We start from the raw sequence: 23,671 nt of genomic DNA, 5'->3' as shown, positions 1-23,671 counted from the left end.
CATTATACAAAGAGCTAAAGCACAAGGACATCATTCACTCACTCGCATATCAAACCTTTGTGACTTAAGAAAAACATGTGAACTGTAATTTAATGAACCCCATCAAGCTCCAAATGACCATCAGTGTCCAAATAAGCAGCATAAAATGACTTCAGCATATTCAAAGCTGGTATTTGGCATCAATGATGTCAAACATGTTGTGACACATCGAGTTTGAATTCACTGAAGCACGAGAACTGAAGATCTGAGAGCTACAAAAGAGAAAGACCTTCAGTTTCACTTTGATTTGTAATTTACATTTACGCATTTGGCCGATGCTTTTATATAAAGCCACTTACAGTGGATTCAAACCATGCATTTTTGTTTTTCCGGTATGTATTGGCTGAGACTTAAACCCAGAACCTTTTGCACTGCTAACATAACATTGCACAACAACACCATGAAATGCAGTTCAATATTTATAATAAATCTGTTATACATCTTGAATACTTTCATCATATATGGTCTACTTTTATATTTTATTTCATGTTATTTTTGTGGGCTTGACAGTCCCTTTACTTTCTTTGTGTAAAAAGCAGCTTGAACAATATAATATTTATCCTTTTGTGCATGTTCAACAGTACAAACAGATATAAGGATAAATAAATGTAAATTTTTGGTGAAGTATTGCTTTAATTCCAGCAGTGCCTCAGTTATTCTCACGTTGTGTCATATCAGCTTACGGTTTGGCTGAGCTTTAGTAAGGCCCAGACAGTGGATGAGAGATGTGTCTTTGTCAAGGGTTTTTAAAAAACACCAATCGCATCAAAGGCTCGCATGCCAGTGACTCTATTAGACGCTCACAGTCACAGCGACACAAAGACCAAAACACACATATTTGCTGAACATATGTTTGCTTTGTGTTTTGCCCTGGGCTGTGAATTGCATTAATGAAAGCTGCCTGCGAGCTGTGTGTGTTGTGTGTGTGTATAGAGTAAAAGTGTGTGTCAGTCAGGGGCAACTGTAGGGGCGGGGCTGATGAGATTGGTTGCCGGAGGTCCATCATTAGACTGATTACCGGTGGAAGGTGTGCGTGGGGGTGGGATTGAGATTAGCCGTGTGTGTCCACGGATTATCGGATTAAGGCAGATAATATAACACACACTCGGTGCTGCGGTGCTGCCGGATTACTGTCAGATCATTACAGCTCGCCTGGGTTAGACAGCTGGTAACTGGTATGGGGTGACCCCAAACACATCCCTGTGTGTCTGAAACACACACATCACAGATGACAGATGGAGATCATATTCTCACACACAGTGGTTTGTTCAATCTGTGAAGAATATCTATACCTATATAAACCCAAATAAGTGGATGAAACATAAAAAATTACTTTTAAATTCTCAGATTTCAGTTAAACCAAATATTGAGTATTGTAACTTAATTTTTTTGTTCATTTTGCCTGAAACTTATACATATTTCCCATGGCTTTAAGTTAGCCCCTAACAACGTCTGTAGTGCAATGTAGCAAATTGTTACCAACCCAGGGCTCCAGACTAACTTTTCCCTCTAGGAGCACAGTGGCCCCCAACTGAAAATTTTAGGGGCGCAACCAGAAAATGTAGGGGCACACACCGTAAATCAACATGCTAACCAAATATTCACATTTCTACTAGGTAATACACTGTATTACTAATAAATACTTTGATGATAGATGCAGAAAGTACAATGTGCTGTTTTAAATTCAGTGTCACATCAAAAATAAAGGTAAAATTTACTGGTCGCACATGTGTGACTGTTTGTAAAATTCAGTGGCACACTCTAAAATTTTTAAGGCAAAAAGCAACCATTTGGTAGCAGTCTGGAGCCCTGCAACCACCTTTTTTTAAAGACACTTTAAAGCTTTAAAAAGTCACGAGTGGGGATAAATATATTGGGCTTATGTTACACCAAGATCTTGATACTGACCATGATGTTGCTGCGGATGCCTGCCTCGGTTTGGAGCTCCCTAGTATTTTTGTCTATTTTTTTGTTCATCCTGTCTTTAGTCATTGTCTTTACTTTATTGTCTTGTTGGTGGCTTAAATGTGTGCACTTAAAGCTTCCATAACCAATGAAGAGCACACTTTCCTTGTAAGCACACCAGGCAATAAAGCATTTTTGATTCTGGCGTTTAACCAAAACCCCATTTAAAAAACCTATTGACTTTGGGACTTGCAGTGCTGAACTCGCTTCTGGGTTTTGCCTTCAAAAATACGTCATCCTAGTGTCACTCTATTGACAGACATTAATATCAGATAGAGATACATGTGCAGGAGTTTGCTTTAAGCAAAAGTATTTAGATTCATTCTGAAGTGACATTTTAATAGCTTAGACATTAGCTTACCTGCTGTCAAGCTTCAACAAATAGTTTGATAGAGTTTAGGGGAAAATTTATCATGACACACTTACCGCATTTGGCAAGTTAACATTACTATTGTGCTCAGACTTGTTGTGCTGTGAAAAGTTGTCTTGATACATAGTAAAGACGATGATGCTGATTGACCAAAAGTCCAAAAATGAAGACAATGCTGTTATTTTGATTCTGATTGGCCAAAAGACTTTAGGTGCCACACTTAAGATATTTTTGGGGAAACACTGTCGTCTTGTCTATCGATTCTTATGATGTTTATGGTGTTTGTGCTTTCACATGTTTTTGAGGCTGTTTACACCTGGTATTAAGATGCGTTTTGGCCAGTCGGATCACAAGTGGATGACACTAAATACAGAGGTAAATGGTGTTCAAAACGTTTTGAGCTCGTCCACTTTCGACCACATCCAGAGGTACACTCTTAAAAAATAGTGCTGAATACCACTAAAAGCTCATAATCACAGGGGAACCATTTTAAGTGCTATATAGCACCTATAAAACGCCTATGAAGAACCATCCGTGGGTGATATAGCACCACTATAGCACCAGATATTGTTCTATATAGCACAATACATGGATTAAAGTTCTCCGTCGTAGCGACGGATTTCCGTCGATTGCAGCGAGTCTACGACGGATTTCCGTCAGTTGCAAAATTATTAAATTAACTTTTCATAAAGACGCCGTGTATTCACCTTGTTAAGTGGAATGTGATCAAAGCCTGGAGTGGAGCGAAATCACGTTCCTCTTTTCACTGTAAGCGTTCTGTAATCATACGCACCAGATCCACTCCGGGTTTTCTGGCTGTATCTCACGTTAAGCTGAGGTAAAACTTTATTTCTGCTAGCATGGACATACTTGTAATGTAGGAAGGATCCGATGTTTTGGACATCGATAAAGGTGTATAAGACCAATGGAGATTAACTTGACTTAGCGAAATGAGGAAGATTGGCAAGCCTTTCAGTTCGTGGGCTAAGAAAATCAAACAGCCAGGTAATTTACGTGTCTTTGCACAGTAAGCCTAGGGTCCTGTATTTTGGGGGTAATTGGTTTGTCTCGTACGTGATAGTTTTTGACCGCTACACTGATCTAACCAGTGGCTGATACAATGAGTTGTTAAACTCATGGGTAAACTTCACTTGGCGCCACAAGAACCAAGAGGCAGTCAGATGACATCAAAATCCCGTGAGAGCGAACCGAGAACTCATTAGACGAGACTGCTTCCGAAATGCTCTCGCAGTACTTTGATGTCATTTCTTGTAGTTGCATGTGCGCGTGGTCAAGAAATGTTGACGTTTGTACATGTATCCGCATTTAAAAACAAGTGATTTTAAATTGAAACAATAACAACAGTGTTAAATGCGCTGTTTCTGTATGAGGGGAATAAGCAAGTCACACATTCGCTTCTCTTTGAGCTTGTGAGTATTTTTGCCGCTTTATTTACATAAGGTTATGCGTCAAAAATCCAGTCTTTGCAAGTATCCTCAAACACGACCATTTAGAGCTTAGGAGAAAGTAAACAGCAGAAAAAAGTTAACTTTTTTGCGTATCTATCACTAATGTTAATCAAACAATTAATCTCTCACTGCTCTTGACTAAATCAATTTATACCTTTACTAAGATATATACATTATTGTTTATTATCCTTATTTCATCACTGACTGTTTATACGTGAGCTTGAATTTTGTTATTGTGTAATATACGTACGTTGCGCACAATGCATTGTTTTAAGTGCATAACATTGCACATAAAATAGCACCTCAGCTCTGCCTCTATTGTAAAATAATAATTTGTTGATAAAGGGTACAGTCATTCAATGTACAACTGTCACTATGATTACAGGCATCCTGTGCGAATTGTACACGATTTTAATTCGAGTTGCTCGTTCAGGGTTTATATTCATACATAACGTTACTGTATTAGAGCTGTGACTGTAAGCTGTTGTGTGAACAGAACAGACCCTGGATTATTAGTTTATGTGTACTGAATAATATGATATGAAAAAGTTGTATTTGTTCACTTTTTTAAATGCATTATATAACATGAACAAACTATAGAAAATATAGAGTATATAAGCATTTATTAATTCATGTTTATGTCATTAAAGTAATTGATTATGTTAGTTCATGGTGCATTCACTAATGTTAACAGTTTCAACCTTGATTTAAAAAAATGTATAAGTAAATGCCAACATTAATAAGATTTACAATGAATAAATAATTAAGGTTCATTAAAGGTGGTGATATTCATATTTCTTTTTATATAGGGAGTTATTAAGCTGTTTCACCTTAATCTGAAATGCCCTGCAAACTACATTTTACAGAATAAATTTTTTTTTAGTTTGTCACAACAAGTAGATTAACATGACGGGATAACGTTTTTAACCCTTAGTGCAGGAGTCACAAGTGTTTTGTTTTAGACAGATATTAAAGGTAATGGTTCAATTAAAGGACTGTGTTAAAAGTAAAGCTGTAAATTAACAAACTAGTAATAAAGCTATCATATGTTGTAATTAAGTGTTAACACTGTTTATTCACAAAAAACATACCCGCACTGCTGCTGTATTTCATAGTGACAGTTGGCAACCCTATAAATGCCACAGTAGACTTTAATATGGCATTAATGGCAAAAAACATCTCCCCTTAGAATGCTATTGGTCTCGCCTTTTTACAAGGAATATGACTTGGCCTGAAAAAAATTTCAGTCAGAAGAATTTTTTTCACTTTAATCCATGACAATAGGGTTCTACAAAGGTCCTACTCAGGAACCACATAAGTGCCATATAGCACTTAAAATGGTTCCCCTATGATTACGAGCCAGTGAACCACTTTTACTACTATTTAGTTAGCACCGTGTAGTCGAAAACACTTTTGACCGAATTGCTTTTGTGGTGTAAACGTGAATGTGTTTGAACAGCCAAACGAGACCGCTTAAGCCGAAAGTATACTAGGGACGTCCGCGTATGCGCGCCGTCCGCATGACGTCATTTTCGTCATCAAGAGGGTCCGCGGCCGGCTGGCGGACCGTCCGCGTGCAGCCCAAAATTTGAGACCGCGTGGACAGTGCGCGTACAGTCCGCGTACAACAGCGCATGCGCGTGAAAATATTTAGACAGTGCACTCCACTATAAACAATTATACAAAGAAAATAGACAGCATTTGCACACACACTATGGTTTTTCTTCTTTAACTTTTACTTCTTCCAAGAACAGAAAGCTCTGGAGCATGTTTGATTGATTCCTGTTCTTTGTTGTCTTGTTGTTTGTTCTAAACTGTGTTTGCAATGGTGGATGAGTTACTTTTCTTCTCCTATCCTAATGTTTTAATGTACTGTAAATGTCGCCAAATCAGTGCTGCCCTGACAGCCTGTTAGACTAATAATTTGAATAAGAAATCATTTGTATTGCGTATAGTGTCGAACGCGGCCATCCGCGTGTAGCCGCGGGGAGTATACTCGAAAAGCTGCGCGGACGTGTGCGCGCGCGAGCCGGACGCGGAAAAAAAGTATACCGCGGCCTTTACTCTCCGCCTATTCATCTAATGTGATGTACTGAGCACAATCCTGGTTTTACATCGTTTCTGACTTCTGGTGTAAAGGCACAGTGTACAGCGCTATATTTAGGCTTTCATTGATAAAACTAAAGCTGCTGCTCTCTGTTTCTTTATTAGTTTAATTTTGTGAGCGTGTGAAATTTGTGTGAGCTTATTTCATCAACATCTTTGAAATATCAAAGAAAGCTCTTACATATATTCATGTACAAAACACTGTGCAGCATGTTTACTTACAACACAAGCAGCAGACTCTGACATAATATTAGGTGACATATTAAATTGACATTATTATTTCACAGACATACAGTGCCCTCCCTAAGTATTGGGACAATACCGCTTTTTGATAAAAACAAAACAAAACAATGCATCTCCTTCTTCTTCTTCATTGGATAGCTCCTCTCCCAGGGGCTCACGGGATAGTAAAGGGTCCATGGAATGAACACTTCAAGATTTTGCCGGAAGTAGTAGGTTATACTTTTTGCCTACTGTTTTTGGAATACTATGAATCCGGAAATACTCGCCTACTGCTTTTCGCCTACTATATAGTATGAAAGAAGTTTCAAATGCAGTCTTGGGGCTCTATCTTACACCCGGTGCAATGCAGCGCAATGCACGACGCAAGTGTCTTTAGCTAGTTTCCACCTTCTGCAATTATAATTTTCACATTTAGCGCCACGTTGTTTAAATAGCAAATACATTTGCGAACCCCTTTTGCGCCCATGGCATATCGTTCTGGTCTGAAAACGAGGTGTGTTCAGGCGCATTGTTGGCGCGTTGCTATTTTGAGGCAAATAAAATAGACTACGCCATTGACCAACAAAAACCTGCTCTAAAGTCAATGGCGCAATATGTTTTTTGTTATTTAAAGATGGCGCAATATGTTTTTTGTTATTTAAAGATGGCGCAATATGTTTTTTGTTATTTAAAGAGCGCATTAGTAATATGGACCTATAAACGGGACGACAACGCGGGTTTGCTTATCACATACATGAATGCGCAGCAGCACAAAAAAAACGCTTTTAAATATGAAAGATTAAAGGATTGAATGTAAAAGATTATTATTGAGTCTCTTGGACATAAATGAGGACTAATTATGAGATGTTTGAAGGCACAAAGAGCTGCTTCACCTGCAGCCTGGTAAGTAAATAAATGCTTTGCTTTAAATAAATGCATCTGTTTTTAAATGTTTTTTTTTAATGCTACCTCACAGATTTATTGTATATGATGACTCTGTACTTGTGGATATGGTGAGATGAGAAACATTCTTAAGTAATGCTTAAAAAAAACTGACGCTGTCCAAGTGCTGAAACGTGCGGAGAGCCGTTTGTAAATTCTTTATCTCCTGCTCTTTTCTTACATACTTTTTTATGATATTGGATAGCCCTTAAAGCAATTAAAAGCTGCTATTTTTACTTCCATGACTAAAAGAAAAAGTCTTTTAAAGGTTTTAATAAAAAATAACAATTTCAATACAAGTGAAAAACAACACAATTATTTAACATTAATCTTAAACTGGGGATCTTCTTCCTCCGCCTAAGTTTTTCAGTTTACAAAGTCAGTAATCTAAATAGGTATTAGACACAGCGCCAGCGCAACTGGCTTTTAAAGGGGATGAGAGCTGAGACTCTCATTGGTTTATTGCACCTTACGTCCAAAATACTCCCATTACTCATAAAAAAAGACCAACCCCTTTCAACCATGCGCTCGGCGCACAAACCATTTTTCCCGTCGTTAAATTAGCAAAAGTGGATTCGGACACGCCCATTTCACGTTGCGCTATGTGCTTTAGACAATGCGCTTAGATCGCTAAAATTTCTCTTACTGTATACACACTAATAATGTGCTGAAAGATAGAGATGTCTGTAGCCTGCCAGGCTGTTTAAAGCTATTTAAGTCAAATTACCTCACCTTAAATATGCAAAACACAAAACTGCTGACTGGACTGCTCTCGGAGCCAATACACACAGACTACACACACACACACACAAAACTGTTTGATACCATCATCAGAGGCATTTCTGGCTAAACTACAGGCTTGATTCTGTCTCTTTACAAAACATATTTAAGTGTGTGTCTTGATGTGTGGATGGGGTAAGCAGGGTGCACTTTGATCGCAGGAGATTTGTGTTTGTGTGTGTGTGTGTGTGTGCGTGCGTGCGTGCGTGCGTGCGTGCGTGTGTGTGCGCGCGCGTCAGGGGAGATGGCAGAGATCCAGATGTCTGGAGTTCTGCTCACTTCCCGTCTCTAATGCTGCTGCTGTCACTCCACAGATACACACACACACTCACATTATCTCTGTCTAACCTCCCAATATCAGACTTTCTGGAGGTCACAGACTGTGTACTAGACTCTGACCCAAACATACTTCTACTGTCATTTTTGGACATTAAATGCAGATTCTTTTATCTTTCCACCTGTGATGTAGAGGATTTGTGACAGTCATCATCTCACATAATATACAATTATAGTATCGTAAATAATATTATACAACAGTTCTTTCTGGTTCTCGAATCTGATTGGCTAAGAGGCGTGCGATGTTACATTAAACTTAATGGGAGTAATGTCTTGTCACATCTTGTGGACGATTAACACTTGGAAAGAGGAATGTAAATTGTAAACAATAAAATTATTGACAAGACATAGATATTAAACTAAACTGAAATAATACACAAACTCTACACAAAACAGCACATCAGTACACAATGACCCAGCACAAGACAAGAGACAAGAGGAGATTAAATAGGGAAAACTAAACAAGATAACAAGGGCAACACATGTGAGGGGAGTGAACTAATAATGAATAATTAACAGGGAGAAAAAGGGGGCGGGGACTAAAATGAGCCACCAGAGGCACATGACCCAATCTACAAGGCCATGAGCCTCCACATAGAACATGAGGCTGGCAGAACCCTGCCATCATGATAAAACATAAATATAAAACAAGACTCTATGGCAGGATCCTGACACTCTTATCAGTTAAAAGAAAAAAATATTTGTTAACGCATCTGCCTACAAACATTTCACCACTTTTCTATCCGTAATTTGTGAATGGCCTGTAAGTGACGCAAATTATCGCTGCCCTGATGGTCTGGTAAAGTAATCATTTGTATGAGAAATCATTTGTACTGCATTTGTGTCCATGCTTGAGTATGGAAGTTGCATGGAGACGTACGTGTGTGCGCGCAAGATCTGTCTCGCTCGTTTCCGGACAGACCTTCACTGATCGCCTCTGTCTCAGACCCTGACCAAAATCATCTCTCTTTTTGCACAAACAGAGAAAGTAGACGCAAAAGCAAAACTTTCTGAAATGTGTCCTGCTTTAGAAATGGACACTGTGGTAGATAAAAAATATATTTTGGGATATTAATCCTCTGGACTGATCACATGAAAATTTTATAATGTAATGTTGGGTGAAAATTTCATAATTTATGAATCCTGGTTCTGTTGTTGACCTGTTGCTGTTGTTTGCACGTTCAAATTAAATAAAATGTTTGTACTGTTTTTACGGGGTCACAGACAACTGTATTTTTCAATGGCAATTTAATATTATAACTAGCTGTGGTTGTCAGTCAGGAATATTAACTGAAATGAACATCCCTATTCAATATCATTATCTTTGATAGAGGTGGCCTTTAGCGGCCATTGCATCAGAGCTCTTTATTTATTTCTTTACATTTTGAGGGGAGGTTCACCACACACATCACATAATAATATGTAACAATGTATTTAAAACTTAAAATGGACTTTAAGAACAAGCATGTTGTTTATGAATATTGTTTTTTAAGTTAAGTAAACTTCAGATAATCTGTGTCACTGAATGTTAATAATAGTTATGTTCATGCACAGATCTTAACATCAGGCAGAGTTGTTTTTGTTTGAAACTGGCAGTGTTTAATACGCTTGCTTTAGTGATTGACAGGTAATGACAGGTTTAAACACATTCAGCCATGAGTGTTTATTTTATGGATGACATGTGGTGATGTGTTGAAATGTGGTTGAAGTGGATTACAAAACCTTTTGATCCCCATTTTCACCTGTATTTATCATTGTCCACTTGTGATCGGATCAACTAAAAAACATGTTACTATTAAGTGCCAGTGTTGTTCTGCAGGTTCCATAGGTTTATTCATGTTTTTTCTTTTTTCACACTGAGAGACATGTGAGATTATTTTCTGTAGTAACTGACAGCATGATACATGTTGAAAGCTACCCCGAATGATCCTTTAAAGTTGAGAGTCTCTCTCTCTCTCTCTCTGAGCGCCATCATAATTTACCTTTCTTGTTTTCTCACTACTGACGTGTATGTTTACCAAAAGCATAATCTTCATAAAGCCGGTTAGCATAAGGAGCTCAACTTTTAGTAACCATGAAGCCTGATCCTTTTTACCAGAGAGCAACACAAGAGAACTAACTTTCACTTATAAAGTATGGACGTATAAAGACAATGATGCTATTTCATATCCATAAGTGTCCTTGAAAGGCATAAAGAAAATTCTAGAAAGAAACACGGTATGCTGCCATCTCTTATTTATTCACGTGCGGATGGCAGAGCTAAACATTGGCCTGAAGGTTTCTGGGGTGTGGGAGTGTTGGAATAGTCTGATCTGGGCTTTACTCAATGCGTTGGCTGTGAAACGCACCTCAACGTGTCATTTGAAAACATCATCAAAAACAAGATCAAAAGTTTTATAGGATTAACAGAAATGAGTAAGAAAACAAATGAGTGTGTGCACATGAACAGATAGTGTCATTCCTGGTTAGTGTGACTTCACTCATTTGATGGATTAACTTTAGTGAAGTAGAAATTTCCTCTAGGTAGATTGTGTCTAAATGAATTTACTCTTGGTTTCTGCTGCATCTGACATCTCTTTGATTTGTTCTCAATCTGTTACATAAGGAGCTACATGCCATGACATCTGTCCAAATTTTATTAATAAATGTTGTGTGTGTGCGTTTGTGTGTGTGTGTTGGTTTACGGGGATATGAATGGTGTGTATGACATGTTAATTATGCTATAAACATGGTTTAAGGGGACACAGGAAGTTCAGTAAGACTGTTTAATGAATGATGCTCTTTGGGTTATTTTCAATAAAGGGTCAAAAAGGGACGATCCCAACACAGCAGTTTTAGACATCACTGTAAAACTTTATATTATGATTTAAGTTTATGCTGTCGGGTGTAGCCGTTGGGTTATATTAACTCAGAAAATGTTTATATTTACATCCCAGCATAGGTTAAGGGGTTAAGCTGCGTGCACACCGCCAGCAACTAGCAACATTAGAGCGACAATATAATTCATCTAAGGCCCTGTTTACACGTACATGGTTATTTTTAAAAACTGAGAGATTTACCTTTGTTTGTGTCCCTCGTTTACGGAGAACTCGCCTTTGAAACCGATTGTTTCTAAAAACTCCAGCCAGAGTGGAGATCTTGAAAATCTTCGGTTGCATGGTTGCATGTAAACTGAGACAAACGGATGTTTAACCAGGCAACGTCACAGAGTATGCGCCTGAGCTCGCTCCTACATCAAAAGTGTGACCTATGTTTACATGTGACTGCTACTCTGAACGCTTACAAGATCACATTTATGTTCGTGCAAACTCGTTTTGTTGGTTTGTATTTGCAAATACAACGTCACCGAACACCTACTGCAACAACTCCTCCTTCCAACACAAAGAACCAGTTCGGGTCACCACCAGCGCTGCCGGTGATTGGCTTACGTGGGCTTGAGCTTATTTTGACGGCATATATGCACGGGTACGTGTTAATGAACACTTTTCTGAAAACTGACATGTGTGCACGGTAATATTTTTGAAACCGGAGAGGTTGAAATGTCTGTTTATGAAAATAGCCGCCCACTTGTAAACGTAGCCTAAATGGTAATTTGCCACTTTCCAGCGACACAAGCGCAGCCATTATTGGTGACAGAAAGTGGGCGTGTCCAGCTATGCAGTCAAAGCTAAGAACAGTTCAGCTTTATGCAAATGACGAGCAACTTTTGGGAGCGACAAACAATGAGAGTAAAGCAGTGGAGTTCACGTCATCCATCTTTCATCATTTACATAAACAAATGTCTTTCGTGGAACAAATATATCTTCCAGTAAATTTCTGAAAAGAATTAATAACTAATTTTAGAGTAGTTTTTTTCTGATTACCAGAAAAACAGTATATTACCTTAGTTAAAATCATAGCTAAAGCGTATCAAAAATGACACTGAGCTGATGTTACTGTGTTTAATGTATACAATCTTAACTACAGATCGGCTGCCAAACCTCTTTTTACATAGGGGTGATCCATGATCGCCGTCTCCCCTCGTCTTTAGGAAACCAAAACATTTGTTATTTTCGACAAGGTATTTGTTTCAGAGTTCAGTTCAGCCACTAGCCAGACCATTAAACAAACAGAAACCGGAAGTTAAGACACCTAAACGCAACAACGCTTTGCGTCCGATAAAACGTCTATAGTTTTTACTAGGACAACCAGAATTAGGATCGCCTCCTAATGACCCAATTGAAAGAGACTAGTGACATACAGTGACAATGTCGCTGGCGTTGTGCATGTACAATAAGGATTGTCCGGTTTTTGATGACCTTATGTAATCAAATCGAAAGGTCACGTGTTAAATATGTGAAACGCACACTTGCAAACCATTTTAAACAATAAACTGACTCAAAAACATTAATTATTATCATTCATCATACAACAACGTCTGAACGGTCCTTATTCTCCACACTTGTAAACATTGGAGCGGTAGTTTCACATACGTCATGCGTAACCTTTCGATGTGATTACGTAGTACGTAAGGTCACGCTGGTGCATCACACTGTAAGACGAGAAGCTGTGGTTAAAAAGCTAATATTTTGTTTCACTAGATAAGACGCTTATACTTCGGTTGGGATCATTTAGAGTCCTTTGAAGCTGCATTAAAACTGTAAACTGTTGAGGTCAACTCAAGTCCACTATATAGAGAAAAATCCTGGAATGTTTTCCCTTAAAAAAAACTTAATTTCTTTTTCAAGTAACGAAAGAAAGGGGGTGAGCCCATTATCAGAATTATTTTTAATGAAAGTGGAGTATCCCTTTAAATTCAGCAGCAGAAGAGCACAGGCTGCATGTGCAGCATTAAACTCAGTGACTGTGTCTAAATGGCCACCTTATTGACTGTGTCGGCCACATGTCAGATCAACACAGATATGTTTTGGTGTGCATGTGTCTGTAACACCAACCTGCTGGAGGACTGGAAGACAATCAGCTTTCTCTCTGGTATTTTTGCTGTCATACTATTGCAAAACTTCTGCTCCTGTTTTAGTAGGTGAAATATAACTAAGCGCCGTATGGTGGGAATGTTTTGAAATCCTCTTAATGTCAGTCAGATATAGAGTTTAATAAGATATAAAGAACAGATGTTTTATACGGGTGAGTAACAGACTGAGACTTTAAACTTATACTTTAAATAAGAACATTTGTCTTTCACTGTCCTTTATATTAGCATATAAGCATCTGTGATACTGTTTTTTAAGTCCTAGTGATGTGGTGGGTGGATTTCACTTCATCCTCTTAAGGTGTGACTGATTTGAGTTAAAGTCTTATTATCATGTCGGATTTCCCATGACCATTGGATAGTGTGTGTGTGTTAGTGTATATGTGCAGTGAAGATTAAGTAAGTTTTGCTGTGTGTTTACTGATTCATTACAAACACTGTCCCGAAATGTCAGTTTAAAGGTTCAATATGTAATTTGATGTTAGTCTTTCCAGCCTGGCAAAGCTAGTCCAGCTAAAAAGCGTCCAAATCCCATGTAAAACCAGCCTGCTACACCAGTTTAACCAGCTAAAACCAGGATGGGATACCAGCTAAAACCAGCCAATCAGCTTTTTAGTAGGGATAAATGAGAGTTACAGAACAAAACATTTAACATTGGTCTGGAAGTTTACTGAAGCGTCTCGCTGTATTGTTGTTCAGTAGCTTTGTTTGCAAGTCTTCAGGAATGCGGTCTGTATTTGTCTGTGTGTGTGTTTGTGTTTCGGTGTATGATGTGTTTGTGTCTGTCTGTGTGTGTCTGTGTGCACTGTAGGTATGCGAGATAGTGTGTCTCTTTACACTTTTATCTGTGTGTGTATTTTGATTCTGTTCAGGAGTGTGTGTGTTTGTAATGTGTGTGTGTGTTTGGCCTGGTCTGCACATGCCTCATTTAGACATCAAAGAACGCTGCTGATGATTTTGCCTTACAATCCCCCCTCCATCTGTACAAACAAACTCCGGCGGCTCGGCCCAGCCCGAGACATGTCAGGTGATCAGCGCACGTGAGCGACGGGAATCAATACGCCTCCCGCGTTTATACAGCTTAAACCCCTTTTAGCATCTCTTTTATGTCGTTTCTGAAGCACATTCTGATTTTCAAGGGATTTGGAGATGCTTTTAAGAGGCGGCCTGAGTCTCGTCAAATTAAAACCTCTCTTTGAAAAGAATTCACAGCCTTTTTATCTATCAAATACAAACATTTACAATATGGAAGGTAAATGGTGAAACAAACCAAAAAAACTCAACCCCTTAGTGATTTATTCTATTACTTTATTCTTCTTTTACTACCCAGCAGTCCATGAGACAAATCAATCAATCTCAGAAAAATCTAAAGTCCTAAATAAAGAATTATATCTGACCTAATCTTCACAACACAACACACATGGTTTATTGAAACTGTGCAATCTTAATGCATTTGGTGATTTCAAATGTACATGAAACTGTGGCAAACACGAGCTTTTCTATTATTGGAAAAACTTTGGTAGTGGTGCTGGCGAAGCATCGCTATTGTTATTATGCATACTTCTTTTTCTGCACAAACTTTGGTGTTTAACGCGTCCCACACCATTTGTTGTAGACCCATGAATAAAGAGTCAGATAGACTGGCAGGAACAGGACTGGTATACAAATCAAACTTGAACAATACACTTGACAAACTCTCTTGACATTCAGATTTTACAGGTAAGTACAGATGTAAGAACAAACGAATCATCACAGGACAGCAAACACAAGGGAATTAAATAAGGAAGCAAATCAAGAGGGAAACAGGTGACATGAAGCAAACAATAATGGGTTGATTAACGAGGAAACGAGGGGGCGGGGTCAGAAGACTAGACAGAAAGCACATGGCATGAATAAACATAGCCAGTGCTTTCACACAAAACAGGGACCTGTCATGATCCTGCCTCAAGACAATAATAAAATTAGACGTTTTGTAATGCAGTTTCAAAATGGTTTAGGAGCTCCCCACTACCTGACAATAATCTTTTTTGTTGTGGCTATTGTTGTTTGTTTTTTCTAGGAAGGATTTATAAGGTTTGAAAGCTGAGGGACGCTATTGCTACATTTTGGAAGATCATTGCACCTGTCTAAACTGGTTCCAATAATGTTGTGTATGTTGAGAAAAGGTGGGGGCCAAGCATCAATCCTTGAGGTACCCCAATAGGTGACATGATGTGGAATGTCCTGTAGACAGACTTTGTTAATTTTACACGTATCAGAAATGGTTATAATCGCAAATTTGGTAAAAGCTATTAATGGAAAATTAGGTAATTAATTTAATGTCATTAGAAAAATGATGATGATGAAATGTATTAACTATTGTACTGAGCTAAATTTGGTTTTCATATTCATTTAATTCCAATCAAATTTAATAAACCTAAAGCAATACGCTGTAAGTTGTCTAGTTCCAGCTGTGCTTATTGCTGGCCCTGGGCAGGATTTTAGTCGGCTGCTGGCAGCCTGTATGTTGCTGGTCTATCAGGGGAAGTGCAACGGCCCTAAGGGAGAGCTCTGGATTAAATGATGCTGATTTCTCAGACAAAGGGGGAGGATCAGGCACTAACCCACATGTGTTCTGTGGCAGAGGTCTAACCCACACAATGATCAGCAGATCAGTAATTAGTCAAGGTCAGACTACTTAAAGGCTGTCTGGAAGAGTATTTGACAGGGAGACTGCTCTTTCTCTTTTTCATTCTCAGGGATGTTAACTGCATGTCCTCACATTTTAAGTTTTTGATCTTTAACATATAATTAAGAAGCTGAATAAAGCTCTATTTGTTATCCATGCTTTTGTAATACAGTATATACAAATACATGATGTTGAGCTTTTATTTATGGCTTTGAATTAACATGAATTTTACTTGGTCCTTAACAAGCCGCAGCATCACTATACTGTACAGCGGTGGAGTACATCGCCTTCTCCTTAAACGTCTTTGAAGCAGCAGAACGTCAAATCTATGCAAAGTAGAATTACACCCAGCGAGAGAGACACTGAATCTCGGTGCTTTGAAGTGTTATAGAAGGATAGAGATGTTCTTCAGTCGGTTCAAAGCCATCACGCAGGAGCGTTTCACAGAACGAGTGCGTCATTGAACTCTGTTTTAGAAAAGATTTACAGAGAATCTGGAAAGATGATGAGTTGCGAAGCACCGACTTTTTTAAAAGTGAAGACGAGATGAAACAGACCCAGATATTAAATATACATGGTGCTATAGAAAGGTGTCCTGGATTTCTGCTCGTTTTGTCGTGTTTGTAGATCTGAAAGGTTACGAGTGAATGTGAGGAAGACTCTTTTCTTTCTTCCTGACATGCGGTTTGATCCACGATAATTGTAAACTGACAGAGTTTCAGTAGATCAGATAGTTGGATCTCATGTATCTTTGTGAAACATACTGTACATATTGCATATTTAAACTGCTTGTTCTTTTATGTGAACGTCAGAATTCTTCATTGTCAAGATATATCCAGGCTAAGGTTGTTATTAGAAATGTGTGGCTGACTTTTAAATATATGCCAGGTGAACTCGACCACTACATAGTGCCATTGTGTGCTTATGTATATTTAGTGCTATTTGCTAAGATTAAAGGTTTAGTTCACCTAATAATTTTTCTACACCCGTAAGACCTTCATTTATCTCCGGAACACAAATTAAGGCTATGTTTATCTTTCTCCTTTGTGTTTTTTAAAAGTTTCACATACACACGACAATGGTGTCGACAAAAGCGTTTACATGGATCTGTGATTATGACTAAATCCGCTGTATTACGTATGCCAGGTCAGTAGTCGGCAATGTTACTTTGTAAAGAAATATGCACATATAGTAATAAATACATAAATACATACAATGTTTAGATGGACAATGAGGTGAGTTTATTTTTATAGTTGGTGGCTATGTTTACAATTCTAGGCAAAACCTTTGTTGCAAACCTTCATTTAAAATCTTACAGGCGTTGAGAGTCAGCTTGTTCAATGTAAATTATACAGTTAGCTAACATCATGTACAGTACTCATTTAAGCAGAAAGAAAAAAGCAATAATTACACGTTGTGATCATAGCATTTACAATTTATGTCAAATTTGGCAGTTTGTATGGGGATGCTCCCATCACGATTTTTGGAGCCGATATAGAGTACAGATTTCTTGTTGTCATGATCGGCCGATACCAATGCCGATACTGATTTTCCAGCTGATATGCAAGCTCTTTGATGACTGTAACTGTTAACATTTTTTTTGCTATGTGGTATCTCTGTTAGGGCAGAGAGAGAAATCCAAATCTGCATGTCGCACATGAGCAAAGGGTTGTAAAAATGATCACACTGCGAAAAAATGGTCTCCAATTGCGGACGCATTCAGGAGCCCTATGACAAAAGTAAACAGAAAGATTGGTTCATGAGATCGGCAAATTTAGCGAGTGCCGATCGAGTCACTTAAAGGGGTGGTTCAATGGTATTTCAAGCATTCTGACTTATTAACACAGTTCTAGAGTTGTTTCCTCATGCTAAACGTAGGCAAAGTGTCAAAAAAGCAGTTGGGCGTGTTACAGAGTATTTCTGTGCCGAAAGCACCTCGCCAGGGTTCGTACAAGTTTCGGAACTTTTTTTTTTCGATTACAGGTCCAGCTGACGTTTCAGTTCTTTTTATGGACACTTCCCCCGGAAAACCCCGCCCACCCGTCAATCAGCGGGAGACGCTAGAACATACAAACATTCACATCATGCCACAGCTTTGTTTAATTTCAAAACTCAACAATGGCATGAATGAAGAAGTGTGTTTCTGGATGTAAGGAGAAGAAATCCAGCCTTATGAAAACAATGGATATAGTTTATTGTCCGGGGTAGCAGCGGAGTTTTGCTTGTGTGTTTGATGCACTGAATTTCAGTCCCAACCGGGTCATGAGTTGCATGTGGTAAGACTTCTGTGTTATTTTGGCAATAGGCGTGTGAAAATTATATAAATGACACGAACATGTAGTGAATCATAAGGTAAACAGTGTTGTTTAAAGTGTTGCATGACTCGTACTCGCTCCTCCCGCCGTAGTAACTCCTCCTTCTATATTTTTTTGTACGTTATCGGAACGATTCGGTAAAGCTAATATTTCTTTTATAAATCTGATTAAACTAAAGACTCTTCGGAGATATAAAAGATGTAATACTACTCTATAGGTACTCCAGATTAACATCAGAAATGCAGAAACAACGTGTGTTACGTGAGCTTTAATACTGTGATCGACCGATATTGATCTGCGGCCGATCGATCTGAGCATCCCTATGTTCATTTAGTTGGCGTCATCCTTCACAGGGATCATATGAAATTTTTGTTTGGCATAATTATTTCAGGAAGGGTTGGTATGTTCCATAGCTTGGTGATGTTCGTGAGATTGAAAAAGGCTGACTAGCAGTTTTCAACAAAATATAGTCCATAAAAATATAATGAAGAAAGAACTGTTTAGAAGGGTAGCCTCCCAGAACACCCTGGCAGCCACATAGCAATGCATTTAAAACCATCTAAGAACACATTACATATTTAACAACTGCATAGCAACGCCTCAGCAACCACCCACCGCATGCTTTTGTACATACAGGCACCACTCAAATGTTCTCCAGTAAACGTGCAGTGTTGTTACAAGCGCACTTGTGCCGTAAGTCACAGCTGTCAGCTGTATTTGCAGCGCTGTGCTCATACGTTTCCTGCGGGGCGACATGATTTGATACGTGACTCTGATCCGAACGCTTGTGTCCCGCAGGTCCGCTGGTGAAGCTGCATCACCGTTCCCCTCGGCGTAGAGGACAGCAGCCCAAGCTCCTGAACAGCCCGGAAGACAGTCTTTATTACAACCATCTCAACGTGAGTTCAAAGCCTTCCACGGAAACCTTTGTCTAACTTTGTTTCCAGATGATAATACAATTAAAGCTACCTGTGCCAGACCCTCGAGTCCCCACCCCCACGCCGCTCTGTTGTCTCCAGCATGTGCTTTGGCGCTTTATCTGTTGCTTTCATGTGAGGATGTCTCCCTTCACGGTGAATAATTGATGTGGTTTATCAAAGCCGAGCAAGATGCCTGCCTCATCAGCCTCAGCCTCTCGCGCTTTGATCAAGAAAAATTATGCTGTGACTTCTGATATTATCAGCATCTGCACACATTCAACACAAAATCACTTTGAATTAAAAATTAATGATTCTCTCGCGTATGTTCGATGCTTTGCACGCTTGTCTTTTCTGAAGATTTCCTCTTAACCCTGTGTGCGATCTCTCTGTGTCCTCTCTGCAGAGAAATCTGGATTATCAGGGGAGCAAGAGGAAGCCCAGAAAACTAGGGTAAATAACAGCTCTTCTTCTTCATATCTAAACACCCCAACAGCTCAGAAAGGGGGAGTCGAGAGAAGACCTCGACTCAGTTTGCTCCTCATGCAAATTCACAGCTGAAAATAAAAGCTTTTTATCATTTTTGGGGAGGAGAGAATAGGAAGATATATGACCTCACAGTCTTTAAAGTTAAGCTTGGTTAATCTAATACCTCAACCAGGCCGAATATATCCATATGAAAAGATTAACTAGTTCTTTCTATTATTTATTTCTTTCTTTCACTGCAGACTGTCTTTCAAGCACTTAATTTAGCATTTTTACAAATATGGAAAAATGTTTTGGGACGCCCTTTTCTAATGAACGTATTTTTAGTCATTTCATATCTTAATAGCATATAATGATTTTCTAGAGACATTTTAGCTTTAATTTTATAGCAACAGTTTGGGCAGGGACACTTTTTCACAATGCCCCCATGTACAAACAAGGTTTAAAAAGAAATGATTAATTCAGTCTGGTGTGGAAGAACTTGACTGGTCTGCATAAATCCCAGCTGAATACCTCTGACTGAGCCCAACACTTTATTACCCAGACCCATCAATGATTTGGACACAGAGGCAACTGTTCTTACAAAGATGGAAACAAAATGGTATTGTATGTTATAGCATTAATATTAGTTTTGATTGGAAATACTGGAATAGATAAACATGTTTGTTAATTCTGAAAGGTTTACTCTACTATTATAAAAAATCTGATAATGTACTCACCCCCGTGTCGTCCAAGATGTTTATGTCTTTCTTTGTTCAGTTGAGAAAAAGTTTTGAGGAAAAACCTGTCCTGTGTGAATAGATCAACATGTGTATAGTTTTTGGACTGTAACGATGTACTGTAGTACCCAGAGTAAGCCATGTAAAGTACACTGAGCCCTATTAGAAGGGTTAGCCCTATACTTTTTTCTATATTATGCAATTTTTTACACTGTAAAGCAGGATTTTATTTTATAAAACAATTTTCAAATCATTTTACTTATTATTATGCATTTATTTACATTCATGTTTTTGGCAGGTGCTTTTATCCTAAATAACTTTGCATTGTATTGCAATGTATGCATTTTATCAGTATGTATTTCTGAGGTTTGAACCCATGACCTTTGTATTGCTATACAATGCTCTACCAACTAAGCTACAGAAACATTATGCATACAGTTTTCATTACCTCATATTGAGTAAGATGCTTAATAAAATATTTGTGATAAGTATTTGACAAACAATAGGAGCAATTACAATTCAATACTGAAGGTAAATCAATCAAGAGAAATATAAAAAAATAAAACAAAGGGAGCAGGACCTAATATAAGGAGGTACTCCTATATTTCCATGTCAATTGTAACATTAGTATTGATTTAAAAAGTATATAGGAATGTGAACTACTGAAAATGGCCTTTTAACTGATAAAACATGGCCTTGTAAAATGAACTTTATGTTAGCTTTATGACCAAATGTAAAATTTTCTCTTATTTGTAAAGTGTTTTGGATAAAAACGTCTACAAGAAATACTAAATTGCACTGTACTGAAAGATTGTACAGTTGTTACTTCAGCCTGTGTCATTTATGATTCATATTAAAAGAAATCAGGTAATTTAGATTTCAACAAATTAAAAAAAATTGAAATCACTTTTTTTACTCAAATATCTTTCTCTCTCTATCCCTTTCTCAGGCAAATAAAAATGCTGGATGGAGAGGATGAATATTATCAATTACTGTCCACAATAGAGTCTGTCCCTGAGGAGGAAGGATTATCTGGCCCCTCCCCAAATCCCAAGACTGTCCCACCTCCTGCCCCTACCACCATCTCATCTAGATGAGCTGTGCTCTGCCCATCATACTGACTCTTGCTGACAGCTGGTAAGAGCTGCATAGACCACTGTGACTATACACAATTAAACTATAAACAGTTAACGTTGACCAACCACAGTATTACAGTGCCAGTAGTGAGAGTTGTACATTTTGGAGACAAACAAACAAACTGTGTTCCTGTGACATGCCAAACCATAACATGAACTTCCTATTCACGAGTTCACACTTACAAATAAGTCAGATATATTAAATTGGTACATTTATTTGGCGTGCTGTCCGGGGAGAGGACTATGAGCTTGGTAATTGGCCCGAACGCAGAGTCCCCCCCCCCGGTTTAAAAAGATACCTGGTAAGTGAGAGAAGACGGGGTGCTGGAGGGATTCTGAGGACTGTAGAGAATCCTTAGGTGAGTTTGACTGTGATTATATTTGGGCTTGCCTTCATGCTGATTGGGCAGATATGTTGATTAGCTGATTGTAGGCAGCTGGTGACACTTGAGTAACTTATTTTGACGTGTTCTTTCCGAACTATGTTAATAAAACATCATTTAGGCCTTGTCCACACGGACATGGGTATTTTTATAACCGTGACTTTTTTTAAGCGGTTCGGCCATTCATCCACACGGAAACGCAGTATCAGGGCACAGTGTTGTCATGTAGCCAGTAAAACTGGGGTTTTTGCTTCTGATTAAAGCTTCTTATTTGGCTAACGTGGATTTACGATTTGAGTTATATCACCACCTGCTGGTGTGGCATGCTCTTGACAGCTTTTTTGCGCTTTCATGTAGGCGGAGATTTCTTTTAAACCGAGCATGTGTGAAAGGGACTTTTTTTAAACCACGGGAGGAAAAACTCTGGTTATAATAATACCCGTGTCCGTGTGGACTAGGCCTTAAACACACTTTTTTTTTTTTTTTAAACAAATTAGATAATTTATCTAATATATGTAATTATTTTATGAGCTACTGCAAGCAGGGAAGGTGCAAATTTTTACCCAGAAATGTATTTAGATCCTGGTTCCGGCGGTGGAAACATACTCAGTACCCCCCCAAAAGTCCTGAGTTCCTGTGTAAAGTTCATATGGTTGAAGTGGAAGAGATAGTTCATCCTCATGTTGTTCTAAATCTGAGTTTCTTTTTTCTGATTAACAAAAAAGAAGAAATTTTGATAAATGATGGTAAGCACACAGCTTGTTGAAATCATTGGCTTCCATAGTAGGAAAAATCTTGTGTAGGTATTGTGATAAATGATGAAGAAGATATTTTGATAAATGATGGTTAGCACTAGGAATGTGCCCGAAGCCAAATACGTTATTCGGAAGGGCACGGATAATAGCTTTAAAACGAATAACGAATTCATCTGAATAACAGAAAAAATATTTGGCCAGACATAATCACGTGTTTACTGGAACAGCGCTAAATTATAAATCTCTTAAAGCACGAATAATATATGTGTGAAGTGAGTGAGTGCAATCTATAAAATGACACAAGTTACATTTTCTGCAAATCCCTTATTTAGGATTTATTTTGGAATTAGTTTAAAATCTTAAAAACGCTGCTAATATCAAACTTATTTTAACTCAGCTGTAAAAAATGACCCTTTTAGTTTTTTTTATTTAATTACAGAAGACCAAAAAACCTTTATAAAATGCTGCACTCTGATAATAAAATATTCGTTAATAACTCTGTGTCTCTGTGTGACCCCGGTCACAGATGATCTCTTAATTACTTCTAGTTGAAGCAAGCTTTATTGTCAATCTAGATGAATATAAATAGTAAATAGATAAAATATGAAAATTAAACATTTTAAAAGCAAAATGTTAACTGAAGATTACTATGACATGAGACATGAATTGCTATTTACATAAAAATAAAGTAACAACTGAAACATTTGAACTAAATCTTTCTAATTACCTTATTGTTTAATATCATGTTGCTTATTTTGAACTAAGTCAATACTGATTTTTAAATAATAGAGCATACTGTTATTTGTCATTTTAAACGAATATCTGATTATTTATTTATTTAGATGAAGATTAATGAGAACGTTTTTTTTTTAAACAATTCGTTATGTTCTCGCAAACGCTGTATTGACATAGATAATAATGAGCTCAGCAAGTTTGTTGTAATGCTTATAATGCTTTTGTAAATTCTTATCAAAACAGTTGTTTTTGAACTATTCTGTCAGTGCACGTACTTGCGCGTCTGTGCATTGCGTTTCAGATCTGTCAGTCAGCGTGAGTCTTGTCGATCTTAATAACTTTTTAACATAAATCAGTTC

The 23,671-nt window shown here is 38.0% G+C and overlaps 1 protein-coding gene across 1 annotated transcript in view; it reads left to right on the top strand.

Moving 5' to 3' along the window:
- The window catches only part of myo3b (myosin IIIB), a 146,416-nt gene that overhangs the window by 108,243 nt on the left and 14,502 nt on the right, over positions 1–23,671 (top strand). The window contains exons 36-38 of the mRNA XM_073811996.1: positions 18,980–19,080; positions 19,505–19,551; positions 21,253–21,440. Coding sequence (XP_073668097.1) covers positions 18,980–19,080; positions 19,505–19,551; positions 21,253–21,400 — 296 coding nt within the window. The 3' untranslated portion in view covers positions 21,401–21,440. The remainder of the gene's footprint in view (positions 1–18,979; positions 19,081–19,504; positions 19,552–21,252; positions 21,441–23,671) is intronic.

Source organism: Paramisgurnus dabryanus, chromosome 15, assembly GCF_030506205.2.
Source record: "Paramisgurnus dabryanus chromosome 15, PD_genome_1.1, whole genome shotgun sequence".
Classification (NCBI taxonomy): domain Eukaryota; kingdom Metazoa; phylum Chordata; class Actinopteri; order Cypriniformes; family Cobitidae; genus Paramisgurnus; species Paramisgurnus dabryanus.
The sequence above is the reverse complement of the archived record's forward strand: the minus strand, read 5'-3'. Positions and strand labels throughout refer to the sequence as shown.